At 40.2% G+C, this 17,500-nt stretch overlaps 2 protein-coding genes across 2 annotated transcripts; both read right to left on the bottom strand.

Annotated features, from left to right (window-relative positions):
* Positions 1-1,427: 1,427 nt before the first annotated feature.
* On the bottom strand, positions 1,428-12,851 carry rab25b (RAB25, member RAS oncogene family b). The gene is made up of 5 exons (XM_044034662.1): positions 12,590-12,851; positions 8,010-8,205; positions 5,550-5,743; positions 5,324-5,404; positions 1,428-3,632 (listed from the first exon to the last, which is right to left on the bottom strand). Exons 1-5 carry the CDS (start codon positions 12,639-12,641, stop codon positions 3,514-3,516), a joined length of 642 nt encoding a protein of 213 aa, XP_043890597.1. The 5' UTR covers positions 12,642-12,851; the 3' UTR covers positions 1,428-3,513.
* A 2,081-nt stretch (positions 12,852-14,932) lies between these two features.
* Positions 14,933-17,127, bottom strand: lamtor2 (late endosomal/lysosomal adaptor, MAPK and MTOR activator 2). Its single transcript, XM_044033262.1, has 4 exons — positions 16,899-17,127; positions 15,741-15,903; positions 15,570-15,659; positions 14,933-15,107 (listed from the first exon to the last, which is right to left on the bottom strand). Exons 1-4 carry the CDS (start codon positions 16,964-16,966, stop codon positions 15,051-15,053), a joined length of 378 nt encoding a protein of 125 aa, XP_043889197.1. The 5' UTR covers positions 16,967-17,127; the 3' UTR covers positions 14,933-15,050.
* Between the last annotated feature and the right edge of the window lie 373 nt (positions 17,128-17,500).

Raw genomic sequence — 17,500 nt, 5'->3', positions numbered from 1 at the left:
AGAGTTTTGCTTCATGAAAACAACAGGTTTGACCAGGAAGACTCATAGTCTGCATTGTGATTAAAAACAATATTAAATATGTACAGTAAAATGTCAAAACCATAACAGACGGGACTCATGTGTGACGGGAGATCAGGGCAGCAACAGAGAAAACTCAATCACGCCCAATGTTTGAAAAGAGTGACGGAAACTGTGGTGAACCTTTGATATTGTCATTAAAGGCCACTTTTGACCTTTGTACCGCTGATCATTATCATAGCTGTGAGAGACAGACATATGCTAGAATAAAACCATCCTCATCGCCACAAATGTAGTAACTTGGTTCCACGAAGTATGAGATACTGGAGATTGTCTCTGTTTATTCAGCAAAGTAACGCCAGCAGTTACAGGATCGCAGTCTAGCACATGTCTGTCTAACAATATCAAAGAATCATTAAAGATACAAAGGTCAACAGTGGCCTTTAATGACAATATCAAAGTTCATCACAGAAACTGAGGTGTAGGCTGATTAATCGAGTTACCGTTCCAAGCACTGCTTATTATTTATGAACGTTTACACAGTTTTGTTCTCAAAGATTTAATAAAACTATTTGACAATAGCAGGGCCAAAGGTCAATTTAGAGTAGGTCTCTCAAACTCGGGGCCCCTCAGTCGATTCCATGCAGCCTGTCACTTGTGTGTTGATATTTCTAGATGAATCTTTCACCATTAAAGTGTTTTTTTTTGTGTGTCAAACGATGGAATGGTGACATCATTTTAAGATCATATCATCAGACAGTTGTTTTTGTCCACACAGTCTCAGCCTTGAAGACCGAGACTTGAAGCTCATGTGGCTCCCAGGTCATTTGAGTTTGAGACCCCTGATTTAACCTGATCTGCATGTGTTCCCAGAGAGAACCCCCACACACACACACACACACACAGGAAGAGCATGCAAACTCCACAGATAAATGCCCGCGCTCGAGCCAGGATCTGAAGCAGCATTGCAGTGCAGACACAAAATGTGTTTGTCATTCAAAGTTATTTTGTTGTTATGAAACTGATTTATTTATCACACGAGGGAAAGAGAAAGTCAGCTAAACATGTTGGCAAAATATCCGCTCATATGATTTGTGACAGTAGGATTTTGAAATGACTTCTGTATTTAATTTGCTAACCAGAGTGATATATTTGCTATTATTGTTCTATTATTTGTCTATTATTGTTTAGAGACTGCAGCTGTAAAATATTGTCTACAGTGTATGTTCATGAGTGATCATGTGTTTGTCATTCTATCACAGCAGAAAAAGCTAAACACTGACCCGTGGTATATGATTGAGGGGTTATATCACGTAACACAACAAGTATTATATACATATTTATTTTTACACATGCTTCTCTGATGTGTGTGTGTGTGTGTGTGTGGGGGTTCCAAAACAAGAAGGGAGTAAATATCAACAAATCATTTTATTATTAATCAAACACTCCTTTTTGGACAAAAAGCTGAACTGCAGGTAGAAGGCCGTGATGTTCATCAGTCAGCGAAACTGTCCCTCCCTTCAGCTAACAGGAGCAACGTCGATTTAAAAGCTCAAACACAAGAAGAGTTTGACTTTAAACACACAGTCACACACACACACACACACACTTCAGGCCCTGACTGAAACTATGGCTGCTTCATTCTAAAATGCTTTTTCAAGTCATTAAATAACCTTTTCTGTAAATCACTTGCACCACCACATCAAAGCCATGAGAGAAAATCAGCGATTTTACATCACAGCACATGGGAGTTGTTGCACCACTGCTGCGTCCATCGCCAACAACAAATGTGTTATTCTGGGGTTTGTGTTTCAAATATGTCATTTGCATTTAACTAGAAGTGATACAAACTAACCTAAAGAAGTATGAGACAGGTCGTTCTCCGGGAGATTTCGTTTTTTAGGTTCGTTTATAAACTTCACCCACACGTAAAAAACCCAAAAACAAACTACTTTGACATTTGAAATAAACCACAAGAAGCTAGCTGAATTAGATTACGAGAGGCAGGTCTTGAAATACGGTAAATATATGCATGTAAATGAACAAATTCACCATGTTTATTATATAGATATATCGTTGTATTCATTAAAATAGATCATAGAGTAAAAAAAAAAAACAACACACAATAATGTACATGGCCTTGAGCAACACAGTTGTTATTTCCCTCAATAAAACGTGATTGTGGAACAGCCTGAAACAATATTTAGGAATTAATGAGTCAATAAAACGACTTAAAACGTATCAAGAAAATACAATTTCACCTTTTTTTAAATTTCAAAAAAAGAGCAGAAGATTTTCCTTTTTCCAGACATGGACTGAAGCAGCTGATATCCTGTGATTGCATGCATCATTCAGGCAAGGCCAGGTGACATTAATAGGATAAGTTGATAATCACAGCCCATGCAGAAGATATAGAAGATATTGAGTTGCTGAACTACATCAATAAAAACATTCTCAGTCTTTTTGAAATATGCATCTTCACATATTATGATGTTGGAGTCTCCTGCAAGGTTTGGAGACTTTGGAAGGACTTCAGACACAGACCATGGCAGATTAGTTTTTACTCATAAAACAATCATTTAATATTCCCCAGAGGCTGGAGCTCACCACAGAAACTGATCTTGTTGTGTTTGTGTTTGTGTGTGTGTGGAGCTGGTATTTCTACACAAACACAGATGATGTCTCATCATAGATCATCAGCTCTAACCGACTCAGTCAGGGATTAAAACTGTTGACGGGAGGAAACGACGACAGTGACTCTGAACACTCTGGACACTCTCAGTGAAAACATGGCTGCCACACATGAAAGAACAGATTTGATCCACTTATCAAAAGTAAAACCGCACATATTGTCTGCAGAAAAAAAAGCAACATTTAGTATGGTAAGTTTATGTTGCTTAAGTGAATCTAGAGGAAGGAAAGAACAAAAGGAAACATTTGAACTCACTGATGGAGGCAGCAGTGGATCAACAACACCTGCGTGCTGTGATAGTAAATGGAGTTTGGTGCAGGGATTCACAGATTTACAGGTTTATAAATCCACGTTAACTTCAGTCTCAAATTAGAAAAGTCACATGCTGCCAGTGCAGCACAGGGTTTAAGTGTCTTGCCCAAGGACACATCAAACACATCAGGAATCAAACCCTCAACCTTCTGTTTGAAGGTATCTCACTGTACCAGTGGGCAAAGATCTTCATCAGTGGAGCCTTTTGTTAGATGGATAACTTCAGCTGATCCGTGTTCCCCGTGTGGCAGCCATGTTTTCATTGAGAGTGTGTCGTCGTCTTGTTGGTGGTGTTGTGTGTGTGTGTGTGTGTGAGCCGTGGTGAACAGAGAGTGTATATTCACATAAATCTGTCATCACTTGAACACATCATGCCAACATTCAGCTTGTACAAACTGTCAGTCATGTGAAAGTGTCATCAGTAGGTGTCCATGGCTGCTGTGTCCTGCTCCAGGTTCTCCTGTCAGCCACAGTGAAGGATGAAGGTGTGATCAGATGTTCCGGCAGCAGGGTTTGCTCTCCTCTGTCGTCTCCTCTTTGGAGCCGTTCAGGGTCACGGCATTGATGGAGCCTCGGACCACTTCCTTACTGCTCACCTTCTTATGGATCTCTGATCGAGACATTGACACGTGTTATTATCCACTTACAATGTGTTAGCATCGGAAAAATGCTACAGTGTTCCCAGGCTTTGACAGGAAGAAGTAAAATACGTGTTTTAATCTCCCATTTTGTTTTATTGGTAAGTCTAGTAAGATAAATGGACGTTATTTTTCATTTTAGTTGTTGAGTTAAGAAAATAAAATACACATATTTATGTTGTCATAAATGCATGCTGTTGTGTAACCTGGATCATTTTAAGGGATGTACCAGTTGATGGTTAGTTCTTACAGTTGATACAGTCTAGTGTAAAAGCAGCATCCATCAGTTAGTTCAAATGTCTTATTGTGTGAAATCTATCATGTGGATAGATGGACTTTGGTGTGGGGCAGTGAGCGGTTTAGTTTTCAGTCAGCAAACATATTACAATACTGAAGACTTAAAGTGGACATATTATACCCTATTTCCCCCATTAAAATAGTTCCCTGGTGTCCTAATGAACATGTCCGTGACATGCTTTGGTCAAAATACCATAAGGATGAAGAATCATAGTAGTTCAATAACCCTGCTAAACCCGCCCCTTTCAGAACGCTCGGTTTTCGTACATGGTCCCTTTATATGCAAATGAGACACAGGCAAACACACACCCACTTCTTCCAGGGGGTTTCTGATTTGTCCTCTTTACAGCGCTTTACAGCTCTATTCGTCTCCCCCTCCCTCCACTAGTTCTCTGACAATATCAACATGTCAGCGTGAGCAGAAAACAGCGAGAGTGCCGTCACAGGAAGAGACGTCCTACATAAGGATGGAGCCGAACACTGTCCAACTGTAAATCAGTTAAAAACACTTAGGAACAGCACCGCTGATCGCCAGCGGCACGCGGCTAGCTGAATAAACTGCATGTTGCTGTATCAGACCGGAGACTGTGCTCCGGTGGAGCTAAGGTGGAGCTCTCCAAGTAAACTTACTGGTAGGCCATAAAAAACTTACAGTGTTTTATGGCCTATACTTACACTAAGGGGGACCACGAAAACATGACTGAGTATTCTTTTTCCACACTTTGGCGACTGGTAGGGCCTCCAGAGTCCCAAATATCAGTATTAAAATGGTTAAAAAGTTGATTTTGCATAATATGTCCCCTTTAAGCACACTTTTGTTAGAATCAGAATCACCTTTATTGTCATTATACAGTGTACAACGAGTGTTTTTTTTCTGGTGCCCTCCAACACTTACACATTTATGTGTCAATGTCACTTAAATAAAACCCTGACATATCCCTTTAAAAGCACGTATGCCACTGTGTTCTCTATCAGTGTTTCACATACTCTCTATATGGGGACCCACACTTTTAAAAGAAACTATTCTGACCCAAATCACATCATTTGTGACAAGACTGAATTTGTTTATATAACGTAACGACTAAATTGACATTGTAGTATTTTCCATTTTACGCCTCCATATACACATAAATCTAAACTAAAAGGTTGGGGAAATTCAGCAAAAAAAAGATGGATTTCACCTGGCAATCTAAAGTGAATTTCACCTGATCCCAGGAAATGTAAGGGTATATAGAGCACTTACATGTATATATATATATATACATGTAATGTAAGGAGAGGGCAAAACAAGAAAGGAAAGATATTAAGATATGACTTAAAGGGTCCACAAAAGCAGAGAAAACATGGAAATTAAAAGATCAACTACCTGTGAGGACACTGTTGAACGCTTCTTCCACATTACTCGAGTTCAAGGCGGAAGTTTCCAGAAACAAAATACCTTTCTTTTCTGAATGAGACAAATCAGTGAGTTATTTTGATACAGAAGTTACTGATTACACTTGCTAATGTGTCACTGCTGTAATCCATTGATTGCTGTTGAAAGAAACTCAATAACATCACACACGTCAGTATCATGAATTCTGAGTTTGTACCTGCAAAGTCTTTGGCCTCCTCTGTGGGCACCGATCGCTCTGACTCCAGGTCAGTCTTGTTGCCCACCAGCATGACCACGATGTGAGGGTCGGCGTGTTCGTACAGCTCCTTCAGCCAGCGCTCCACGCTCTCATAGGTCAGGTGTTTGGTGATGTCATAGACCAGCAGGGCCCCGACAGCTCCTCTGTAGTACCTGTGTGGAGAAGTATGTATATATATATATATATGTGTTTATGTACAGTATATGTATATACATGTATATATGTATATACATGTATACATATATGTGTGCACTGTGTGCTGTAGCTTATTATTTTACGATCACAATCAGAGGGGTCGCCCCCTGGTGGCTATTCCTTCAGCATTGGTGTCAGTTATTTGATAGATTGAACTCTGTATGTCAGACGAGCACATGTTGTTCTGGCCTCCCTTCACTGGCTCCCTGTAAGATTCCACATTGATTATAAATTGATTTGACTTATTTTAAAAGCTTTGAATGTCTTGCTCCATTTATATTTGTACAACTATGAAGCTGAGATGAACAGCTGGAGCTCTGCTGGTTACTCCTGTGTGTGTGTGTGTGTGTGTGTGTGTGTGATGTTTTGTGGATGAAGTCATGGCTGTGAAGACAGAATCCACTCGGCTTGTATGATATGTTATAAATCATGAGTTATGATTCTAAACAAAAGCACGAGGCAGACTGGTTCTGATTGGTGATTACAGGGTTCTGCTCACGCTCCAGTCACTGGTCAGTCGTATCAAACACATGATAACACTACTTACAGTTTGAAATGAAGAAGACTCTGATAACATTGTCTGTTAACCCCTCACAGCACACGATAATCTGTTCAAATCAGCATCAAATTGGAAAGATTGTTGAAATTGGGACTGAAATGACCCTCCAGTGAGGGACAGGCTTAAGTGTCGTGGGACACTGGGAAAGTCCGTCAGAGCCTGAGAGTGAGAGCACTGTGTTGTAAAGACTCTTGAGCAGCGAGAGCAACTTTAAGGTTTTGATTAAATCCAACAAAGTGAGCTGTAGAGGAGCTGGAAGGTGATGTTATCTTTGGACAGAGTCATTCTTTTCTAAAATGATGCTAAAGGGAGCTAACCAGCTGCAGCTTCATGTTCAGTCCAGAGTCTGTGTGGCCTCGAGCTGAAACATGCTGTTCCCACACATACACTGTTCTTTTTATCATAACTCTCGCTGTTTCCCTTTCCCATGCACCTCTGAATCATAGGTGAAGCATTTATTCTTAATGCACCACAGACATGAGAATACCAGGGATGGAAAAACAGGAAAAATAAGATCTGCTGTTTCATTGTTTCAACCATGAATCTATAAACTGGAAAAGTCATTTTCAAGAGCTTTGTGGACTGATTCAGACGGTTTTTATTTCTGTTTCTTCTCACGTGTGCATCAGTGTTACGTGAGAGAACAGCCTGACCCATGAGAACAAGCCTCGCTCTCTCTCTCTCTCTCTCTTTACATTTATTTATTCAGCATTATTAAGCAGACAAGATACAAACATTAACTAAGATAGCAGAACTAAACATAATTCAATCTTGTATTAAATAATCACAGTGTTTTCACATTAGCTATTGACTTAAAATACAATAACCTTGCTACATTTGTCTCTTATTTTACAAATGAAATACAGTGCAGAGTGAATGTAATTATTAATATCACTTACATCAGTTTCCACCTGTGTATTTAATTATACTGGTAATAATTGAGACAGGCTGTGAGACAGGCTGTGGTCGCTGTCTCACTCGAGTCACCTGCAACGTCCATATTATTAAGCGACTTTACAGCAAAAACAAGTGTGCATCTGGATATGTCACTTCCTGTCTTTTTACGCCTGGCCCCACCCTCACGTGTCTCACCTGTGTTATCTGCACCTAATTCTGGAGAATCTATAATCTTGTTTTCCAACCTTTCTTTGATGGACCCACTTCGTTTTTACAGTATATAAATGGCAGCAACAGCAACTTTGTGTATTATATAAACATGATAATGATTATTTTTGTTGCCATTTCTGAAGTGAACTGCTGCCTGTTTTGGTTACGGTGGTGTTACTTAAGTTAAGTTAATCAGCCATTTTACATGATTACATCACATCAAACATTTGTGACTTCTGTGTTCGATGCAAATGTTCCTTTGGTGTTGGTTTGCAGACTGCTCACTCTCCCACACCAAAGTCCATTGAGGAGTAGTTGATCCCTCATTTTATAGCACAGCATGCAGGAGTAGTTGATCTACTGCTACAACTCTGGTGTATCACATCCTTTCTTTACATTTACCTCAGTCACATAAACTTAAAAGAGATTTTCTCTGTGAACTTTGGTGCAGGAGAGTGAACGGTGTACTCCGCCTCAATTTCCTGCCAAAAAGTCTTTCTAGTGAAATGAAATGAGGAACATATTATTAAGAAGAGGAGAGTTTCTCTATCACTCACGCAGATGTGATGGCCCGGTACCGCTCCAGTCCTGCTGTGTCCCAGATCTGCGCCTTAATAGTGAAGGTGTTGAGCTGCACCGTCCGTGTGCTGAACTCCACCCCGATGGTGGTGCGAGTGTCATGATTGAACTCGTTTTTGGTGAAGCGGGACAGAAGGTTGCTCTTCCCCACGCCAGACTCACCAATCAGAACCACTGAGGGGGAACACAGACAGACAGACAGTCAGACAGTCAGATAGACAGACAGTCAGACAAACAGACAGACAGTCAGACACGACAAACTACAGCAAACTAAAGCCAGTATGTTAAATGAAAAGGAGACAACAAACACTTCCTAGAGCCTCATTTAAGCCAGCCCCGCCCACTTAGTCACTCAGTTACAGCACATCATAAATGAAGCTTTTAGTCTCGGTGTGTCATCATTTTTGGTTTGCCCCATAAACTCACCTGTCTGACGTAGACTCAGCTGAATGGTGGTGTGAATCTTAATCTTTCTAGTCATTTCTATAAGACTGGCTGATATGGCTCATAATAGTGTGTGTGTGTTATCACCAAATGACCATTCCCCAAAATAAGACCGTACTTGTTTTACAGAGGACACGAGTACTTTGTGCTGTTTTTAGTGAAGTGAAGTGCAGCCTCGTAATTAAATGACACTAATTACTAACTTACGTACTGCACCTTTAAAGATAATGGACGCAGCACTAGAGAAGTCACAAAATCACTGATTACTATTCAATAAATGTGTGATAGTAAAGTATCGTTTTTCTATTTCCTTTGACATTTGTCAGTTAAATTATGAACAAATGAAATGTTTGCAGTTAAAAAATAAAAAAAATGAAAGCCAATAAAACGCTGTGTAATGACGTGGAACTGGTTGCAGTGAGTGAGTGAGTGAGTGAGTGAGTGAGTGAGTGAACAGGACGGCACAGACGACTCCTTTGTTCAACTGCTGTGACTTGTGTGTGTGTGTTGACTTGTAACAGCTGACTCACAGATGTGAAAACACAGGAGCAGTTACACGGACAAATAATCCAACGTCTTATGACACTTCAACTATGGATTAAAGGGATGGGTTAAGTCAGTGAAGGGAATTTGAAGTGAAGAGAAGATTTCTAAATTCAAAGAAAAATGACAATAAATTTGAATTTAAGTACAAGGAAATACTCCAAATATTAATAAAAGTAGAATGAATATCCATTCATTTCTATCTACAGTGATGACTTAGTTAACTGGTGGAGGCATGAATGCAGGAGACTGACACAGAAATAGTGAACTTTCATCACATCATTTGACAGAAAGATAATCAATAATTAATGCAATTGACCTCATGAAGACTTTTCTTAAGCAAATTTTGGTTGATGAAACCATGGATGTACTTCAGATTAAATGACTTTGTTAATCCCACACTCAGACTTTAAAAAAAAGCAAAAAACTGTATGTGTGCTGATAAGATGCACTCTTCAGCATTGATCAATAAAACCATAATAACCTCACAGCATAATGTAAATCATGTGATCAGACAGACAGACAGACAGACAGATCTATAACGGACTCACAACTACTGCTCCATTCCATTTACATAAGAACTGGGAACTGGGAGTGATGTCACCGTTCCAGTTGACAAGCTTGACGACGACAACACTTGAACTGATCACAGGGCAGTTCAGAGAGAGAGAGAGAGACGGGGCTCTCTGACTGACTCTCTGACTGACTCTCTGACTGACTCTCTGACTGACTCTCTGACTGACTCTCTGACTGACTCTTCCACTATCACTCATCTGCATACAGGCAAGAGCGTATCCCAGGGGCCCGAGGGCTCAGGGGCTCAGGGGGCCCTGAAACCCTCTGTGCTATTATACTACTACATTATTCACCCTGGTATTTAAATGGCTCCCTGAAGCCTCATGACACTGGTTCTATTATGGGATATATGTCTTAATAGGATATAATAACACAACACTGGTTATTATGGGATGTCTTGAAGCCGTGTTTCCACTACATGTTGCCAGCTCGCCCATCACCTCTACATGGTTTGGTTGGTTTTATACAAAATAGTGCCTACTCAACGTGGGCGGAGTCACCTTCAAAAACCACTTGTGAAGCAGTTGTTTTCATTAGAATCACAAGTTCAGTTCTTCGTCCATGACCGGAGCCCTCAGCGGCAGGGTCTGTGATCGTTAGCACTGTCGCTAAATACAACAGACTCCTCTGATAAATATTGAGATTTTGGACATTTCCCTGCTCATCTGTGGAGAGTAACCCACATTCTTATGTCTTTTTAACGGATCTGTCTGATGACGTCACTCACAGGATCAGCTCGGCTTGTTTGGAACCTTGCCAGAGCAGGTACAAAACAACCGTGACGCTGTGTTATCCACCTCTGATGTCAAATAACATTATGTTATATGTATAATGTTATCATTATTATTATTATTATCCATCCATCCATGCATTTAGTATTATTATCATTATTATTATTATTGTTGTCTCATTGTTGCCTGACAGAAACACATAGTAGCTCCCACTGCTTCATAATGGGCATCCTTGTGTTAGTACATGTTTAAGCGGAGAGTCGTGAATGTTTGACACGTTTTGTCTGTTTTTCCAGCAGTCAGGTAAGAATGTCTGTTCTCCTCCTCCCTCCTTCCACTACTGTGTAACTTCTTATGCAAACAATGACCCTGGGTTTCCATGGCGATTTGGGACAAGAGGCCATCATGCTCCATGGCAGACTGGTTTTTCTGGGAAAGCTGGGACGAGCGTGACGCTTCGCAGCGAGGATCGCAGTTTCCTTGAGTTTTTGTTTTCATGACCTTTAGGAGTGAGTAAAGAATACCTGCAGCATTGTTCTCCACTGGTGTCACGACGCAGATTTAAAGACCAAGCAAAGATCTGACTCAGTTATCAGTTACTAACCAGGCTAACGTGAAATCCTCGTCACACTTTTCAGAACCAATGCAGTAATTAGCATAAGACACTGCTGTCTACACAGCATTAAAGTGACAGTGCAAACAAACTCTCAATGAAAACATGGCTGCCAAAAACGGACTTTAGCCACTGAAGACAAAAGACTTGTAATAAAACTCTGTCTGCTTCAGTCTCTGATGTCATCAGTGTAAACCAGTGTGTGTGTGTGTGTGTATCTAACGATGTCATTTGCTGATCCAGGTGCAAATCTTCACAAACGAGTGTAAAGTATTGAAATTACACATGTAGTGATAAAACTGTGTGTATCTGCTGCCCTCTCTGGTTAAACACCAGCTATTGCGTATACATTTCGCCGTCGGCTTTCATTGTCCAAGCTTGCGTCACCGCACGCTCAAAAATACAAGACAAGAAGTGTTGTGTCCCTGCAGGTCGCTGTGATGCCGACGTGTAATAAAATGAAAGTATAAAGAAGCAACGGCAACGTCTGAATGTGAGCAGCTTCTACGAGGAAACACAACATTGTCTCTGACATGATGCTGCGGGAACTCGTGATGTCAAGTGTTTCATTCACATACTCATAAGATTTACTACAAATAACACTTTAGTTGTTTAAAGGTGACATAGAATGCTTGTATCACACATATATGTTAGTTATGGAGGTCTACTTACATATATTAACTTGTTTTCATGGTTAAAAACCTCCTAATCGCTGCAAACGAGCCGATCAAAATATCTCCTCACTGGCGCTCTCGTCAGCCACGCTGTTTCAGACCAAAACCACACCCCCAGAATGTGGACTGTGTTGTGATTGGCCAGCCAACGAGAGCTTTCCCACTGTCCTGTGATTGGCCAGGTACCTGGAAGTGACGTAATAGATAGGCCAGCTCTCAGATACACAGCTCCCCCTCTGGCACGGTGGATGCTCTGCATCTCAGCAGCTACAACGAGAGTAATTCTTCTTCTTCTGCGGTTGAATGTACGCAACCGGATGTGCCCGGACTAGTGCCCACACCGGGAGGAGCTACGGTGGTGAGAGGAGTGGTGAGGATTTTTGATGACGACATCAAATTAAGGAAGTGCCGATCCGCTTCGCAGAGCCCAGGAAAACAATACAACACTATTTTCTCAGCAGTGGCTGAAATGTTTGTTCTGAAACTTTAGGGTTTCATAAACGAGGTAATGACGCAGATACACACACAAACGCAGCGTTAATTGGAGCTTCCGGTCTATGTGAGCTTTAACTTGAAGTGTTTGTGCATTGCTATCAGCTGGTATCACTCACAGTGGCGAGCCCAGGATGTGTTTGCATCGTTCGACTTGTCAACAAAGGGCCTCATATGAAGATGAGCTGCAGAAGAGGCCGACGTTAGCGTTCTCTCCACTGTCCTGTGATTGGTCGAGTCCTTCTGTGATGCTACAGATGCTACAGTGAGGCTGTAAACAGCGTGTCCTTCTCTGAAATCACTTCATTTACATTAGGCTAAAAGGTTATTCTGATCAGGTTATGGATCAATAACACCACGACTGTACCTTCAACCACAATCACTTTCTGAAAGTCTGATTACCGAGTTAATAATAAACAACGGAAGTGTCATTTCAAGGACAACACAACAGACTTTTGAACCCTCAGAAAAACAAACAAACTCACCCTTAAAGACAAAGTTGTAGGCCTCATCTGACCCCATGATCTGTCCATTCATGTCTCCAGTGTTCCCGGGCTGAAGGTAAGGTGACACTGACTCACGTCAAATACCGAGCTGCCTCTCGGATTCTCGGAGTGAAATATGAACGTCACTCACCAGCTCTGTGCCCTTCGCCGGCCTTTCCCTATCAGAGCAGAACAGAAAAGTGGCTTGTTTGAACAAGACATGTGTATCCAGGTTGTTTCTCAGGGAAGGGGGGAGGGGTGGAGGGCTGTGCCAGGGAGTGGTAAAGCTCAGGTGGAGGTGTGTCTTAGCAACGCAGCAAGTGCAGCAAGGCTGGTTGAACAGGTAATGCGACTCCCAGGTAGAGCGAGGAGTAGACTGTCAGCCGCCTCCTGGTGGACAGAATATAATGACCACATGCAGGAAGTTGTTGTTCTGAATAAAAGCACATGAAACTGTCTCTGTCTTACGCAGCCATGTTACGGCACTATGCAAATATGTGATGATAATAATAAATAATGAATTATATAGTGAAGTAATTACATGGTTTTTTTTTTAATATAAAAAAATATATAAAATTAATTGGTATTTTAATCAATTACACATTTAACTTTAATTATTCTGAAAATCTCATCATGATATTCTTTTTTTGATATAGAAATTAATCATGATATAAATCAAATCAATATTTCTGTAAGGCGGGGCATGGCTTATAAATAAAATGTGGATATTTTTAGTCTATATCTTGATATACTACACATATATATATATATATATATATATATATATACACATATATATGTATATATATACATATATAGATATATCAGGATATAAAGCAGCACACAGGTTCTTTGTCTTATAAACTTATAAAACGTTTTCTTTTGAGATGTTTGTGCTATAATATAAACTCTCGTTGACTCTCCATGAGTGACTTTAGTGACTTGTTTTCAACAAAATAAAAACAACAACACGAACCTAAGCCACTGACGAGCTGCTGCACGGGTTACTCGGTCGTAGTTGATGAATGAGTGAAACACGTCACCAATCATTTATTCACGGTTTTGCGCTCTTAACAAATAAGCGACCTCCGCCAAACTGTGCGCACACTAACATGAACTCTGCGACTTAAATGCAAATGAGAAACAAATGGCGCACACGTTTCCCTGCGATTCTATTATATAGTAATTTCCGGCACCCCACAGTACCGAGCGCCACCTACTGTGGCTTCTAGGTATTACATAAAATAAACACTCACATAAACCAAAAAATGGCTCTAACAGTGAGAATACACTTTATTACATGGTCTTTAAATACAGTTATTAAATATGGCCAAATTCTGCTATAACAATCATGATTGTCACTTAACACAGAAGAAAAATGTTAAGTGACACAAATGTTCTTACATATAATTTACACATTCACAATTTATACCATGTAATACAAGTGATTCTGAATACAACAAACAAAACCAGATTTACTTTATCACAATATGACAAATATATCCAAAATCTAAGAGCCTATCTTGTCTCATGTCACGATATAGATGTAATACCTATATATAATAATATATATATGTATGTACACATGATGAAACTATGTCACATTCTAATTTAATTAATTTAATGTTTAATTAGTCCAATGTTACCCTCTTTGAAAATGGGTAACTAGTACAAGATATAAGAATCTTCTAATCTGTCATTAAGGTTAATAAATAAATAAAATAGCATTAGCAAGAACACGAGTCATTTTCATACAAAGCGCTTCTTTCACACTTAACTAAATCCAGACCATTTGCACACATGTATGACCACAAACACACAGTACACAACAGAACCACAAAAGAACAGACGCAGAGTGAATCTGAATCCAAAGAAGAGTTTATTTGACAGCTCTGAGACTGAAAATAAGATTAGATGTCATTTAATTAGACACATTTAATGTGACAGTTCAGGTTTTTGAAGTGAGGTTGTATCAGGCACTGGCACATGTCAGTGAAAGTCATCAGCCTTTTTCAACTTGAAACTGAAGTTTGTAAACTGCTCAGTCTCCCACACTTCAAAGACTCAAACTAGCCCTTTAAGTCCATTTATATGATTCTGAAGACGACAGTGGAATCATTTCAGTAGCTTTACCAACATCGAACTCATACGTGACAACAAACAGTTAAAAAAGACACAAGTCGTTAGTCTCAATACCATGATTATAAATATGCTGCGTAGTCCTCCACACACACACACACACACACACACACACACACACACACACACACACACACACACACACACACACACACACACACACACACACACACACACACACACACACACACACACACACACACACACACACACACACACACACACACACACACACACACACACACACACAGTTGATGAGTTGTAGGATCACATGATGCTTTTCATTTAACTTCCAGGCAGACTGAAGTGACACACGTCGTCCCTATGATGCGGCCACTTGGGTCAATGGTTCCTCCAGGTACTGCACCAGTGCTTCTGCCTGTCAACATGACAAACACACACACACACAGAGCAAAAACCTTGTTTTGACTGTGAATGTTAAGATTTTAGCTGCTTAAACAAATACAATCTATTGGCTGTATATCTATGTATTATGGTGAGAAAGACCGAGTGCTCTACAAACGTCAGTTCCCATCATTCAGAGTCAGAAAGAACTGAATAAATGATTTAACAATACAGTATATAAATAAAAAGAGGGAAAAGATAATTGAATTATAAAGCTAATATAGATATGGTGACATATTCTTGAGCAGGGATAGATCCTATGAGGTGAGTCTTGAGTTCAGTGAGCGTTAACTGTGTGTCAGTGACTCCTCCAACCACACAAAACACTATCCCTTTAAACTGATGCGCTATGTTAAAGGAACGTACAAATGTGTAATACATGCTGGTAATGTAACAGTGATGGTTGGTGAGTAAATCAAAGAGTGAGTTCACTCACCTTGGCTTTAAGCATTCCAAAGCCCACCGTCTCTTTGGCATACATACACAGCAGTAGGTTTGCTACACGTGTGATGGCCACTCTTCCCTCCTGAATGAGAGACGTTTACTCATTACACACCTGAGCAGAAAATCCACTGGTTTGGGATCAAGTGCACTGACGTACACTCACCATACAATCCATCAGTATGAATTTGAGTTTGTCTTCGTTGAAGGCCTGGTGGCCGTTCTTGTCGTAGGCCGCCCAGATGTTGCTTGCGATGGCGGCTGTCACTCGTGCGTCAGTGTCTCCATACCCAGAGTAGGCCAGCAGTGAGCCCTCATTATTCAGGAGCCTGAGATGATGATGATGATGAAGAAAGGGAGGTGTTCGATTATACCACAGACATGCAGTTATCCTACGTCACATCCTGCCAACCTGATAAATGCCTGACGTAAACCTACTGTAATTACTACATCATTTATTCAGACCTTTGCGATGTCTCCTTCAAGTGTCTTATCTGTTTTATTGTATCAACACAATTAAAATGGATCGTCGTTCAACTTTTCGGACACGCAGTTGTACGAGGTTTTGACACGTAGTCAGCGCTGCTCCACAAACACGTGGAAAAACAAACTAAAGTTTGACTGACCTAATAAAATGTAGACTTTATGATATTCAATGGCTATGTTTTGACCCTTTTATCTTGCCCTTAGATGACCTTTTTTCACTGGAAAGTGAAGATTATAACGTACTTATCTCCCACACCAAAGCCCATAGAGAAAAACAGCATTTTTATGTGACTCCCGTGTAAATAAGTTCTCTATTTATCCTTGTGTTTTCTAGCAGCCACGTAAGAGAGCGTCCCTGTGAATAAGCAAATAAATATTAATAAATACAAATAATAAGCAGCACAAAGAACTTGGAACTATATTAAACTGCATTGTCTCCATTAAAAAATATACGGTCTCCCGATGTTAAAAGAGAAAAGATGAAAGACAGGCCTTACTAAATATTTTGGAGGAAATTTGGTGACAGGCACGTGACACCATTTTCCTTTTGATGTTGAGTAATCTGTAAATGTCATTTTTGTGCTCCTGAAACACAGCAACACCAAGTTTTACAGCTCACATTAAAATGATATAGTATATTAATCCTTAATTCTCAGGATTAGAAACGCTGGTGATAAGAAGCACACGAGATGTTTCTATGTGTAAATAAAACACACTTTCATGGTCAGAAGACAAATTCTCTCCCGTCACTTATCATCTCGATAGCATGTTGTTAGCCCGCTGTTAGCATGTTGTTAGCCCGCTGTTAGCATGTTGTTAGCATGTTAGCTGTACTCACAGTGTGCTTTGGACTCCGTTTGTGTTCGCTTGGCTGAGAACCTGCGTTAAGGCCTTCGGTCGTAACATGTCTCCTCACTCACTCACTCACTCACTCACTCACTCACTCACTCACTCACTAAATAATTAAACAAATAATCACTACGTGGAGATAAAGTGACCCAACAGCTAAGTTTACACGAAACTACTCATCAGTCATCAACGCGAGTCAGCTGACTGTGTGGCGTGATGTTTACTTCCCTTTCCCGGTGCAAGGCATTGTGGGAATTGTAGGCAGCGAACGTCAAACTCACAACCGCCTCATTTATTTACATATATGTACATTTATTTATGGAGGAGTCCACTGCAAAACGTTGACACACAATTTCACAATGAAATACTATATTTCTAATATGATTTCTTATGATTTTAATGAGATTTTTAATACAGTAAAATCCCTGCTGTGGAGGAACCAATGACACACACAGTCAGTACATTCTATTCAAATAGAGGTTGCTTTGTATTACTGTACAGTTTAAAGGAAATATTGCAAGATCACACTTCCATACTATGAATCTTTTAATAATTTGGCAACAGTGTAACATAACCACAGATGTTAAAGGG

The sequence above is a fragment of the Solea senegalensis genome, linkage group LG9 (assembly GCF_019176455.1).
Source record: "Solea senegalensis isolate Sse05_10M linkage group LG9, IFAPA_SoseM_1, whole genome shotgun sequence".
NCBI classification, from domain to species: Eukaryota; Metazoa; Chordata; class Actinopteri; order Pleuronectiformes; family Soleidae; genus Solea; species Solea senegalensis.
This window is presented reverse-complemented; position numbering and strand designations above follow the sequence as displayed.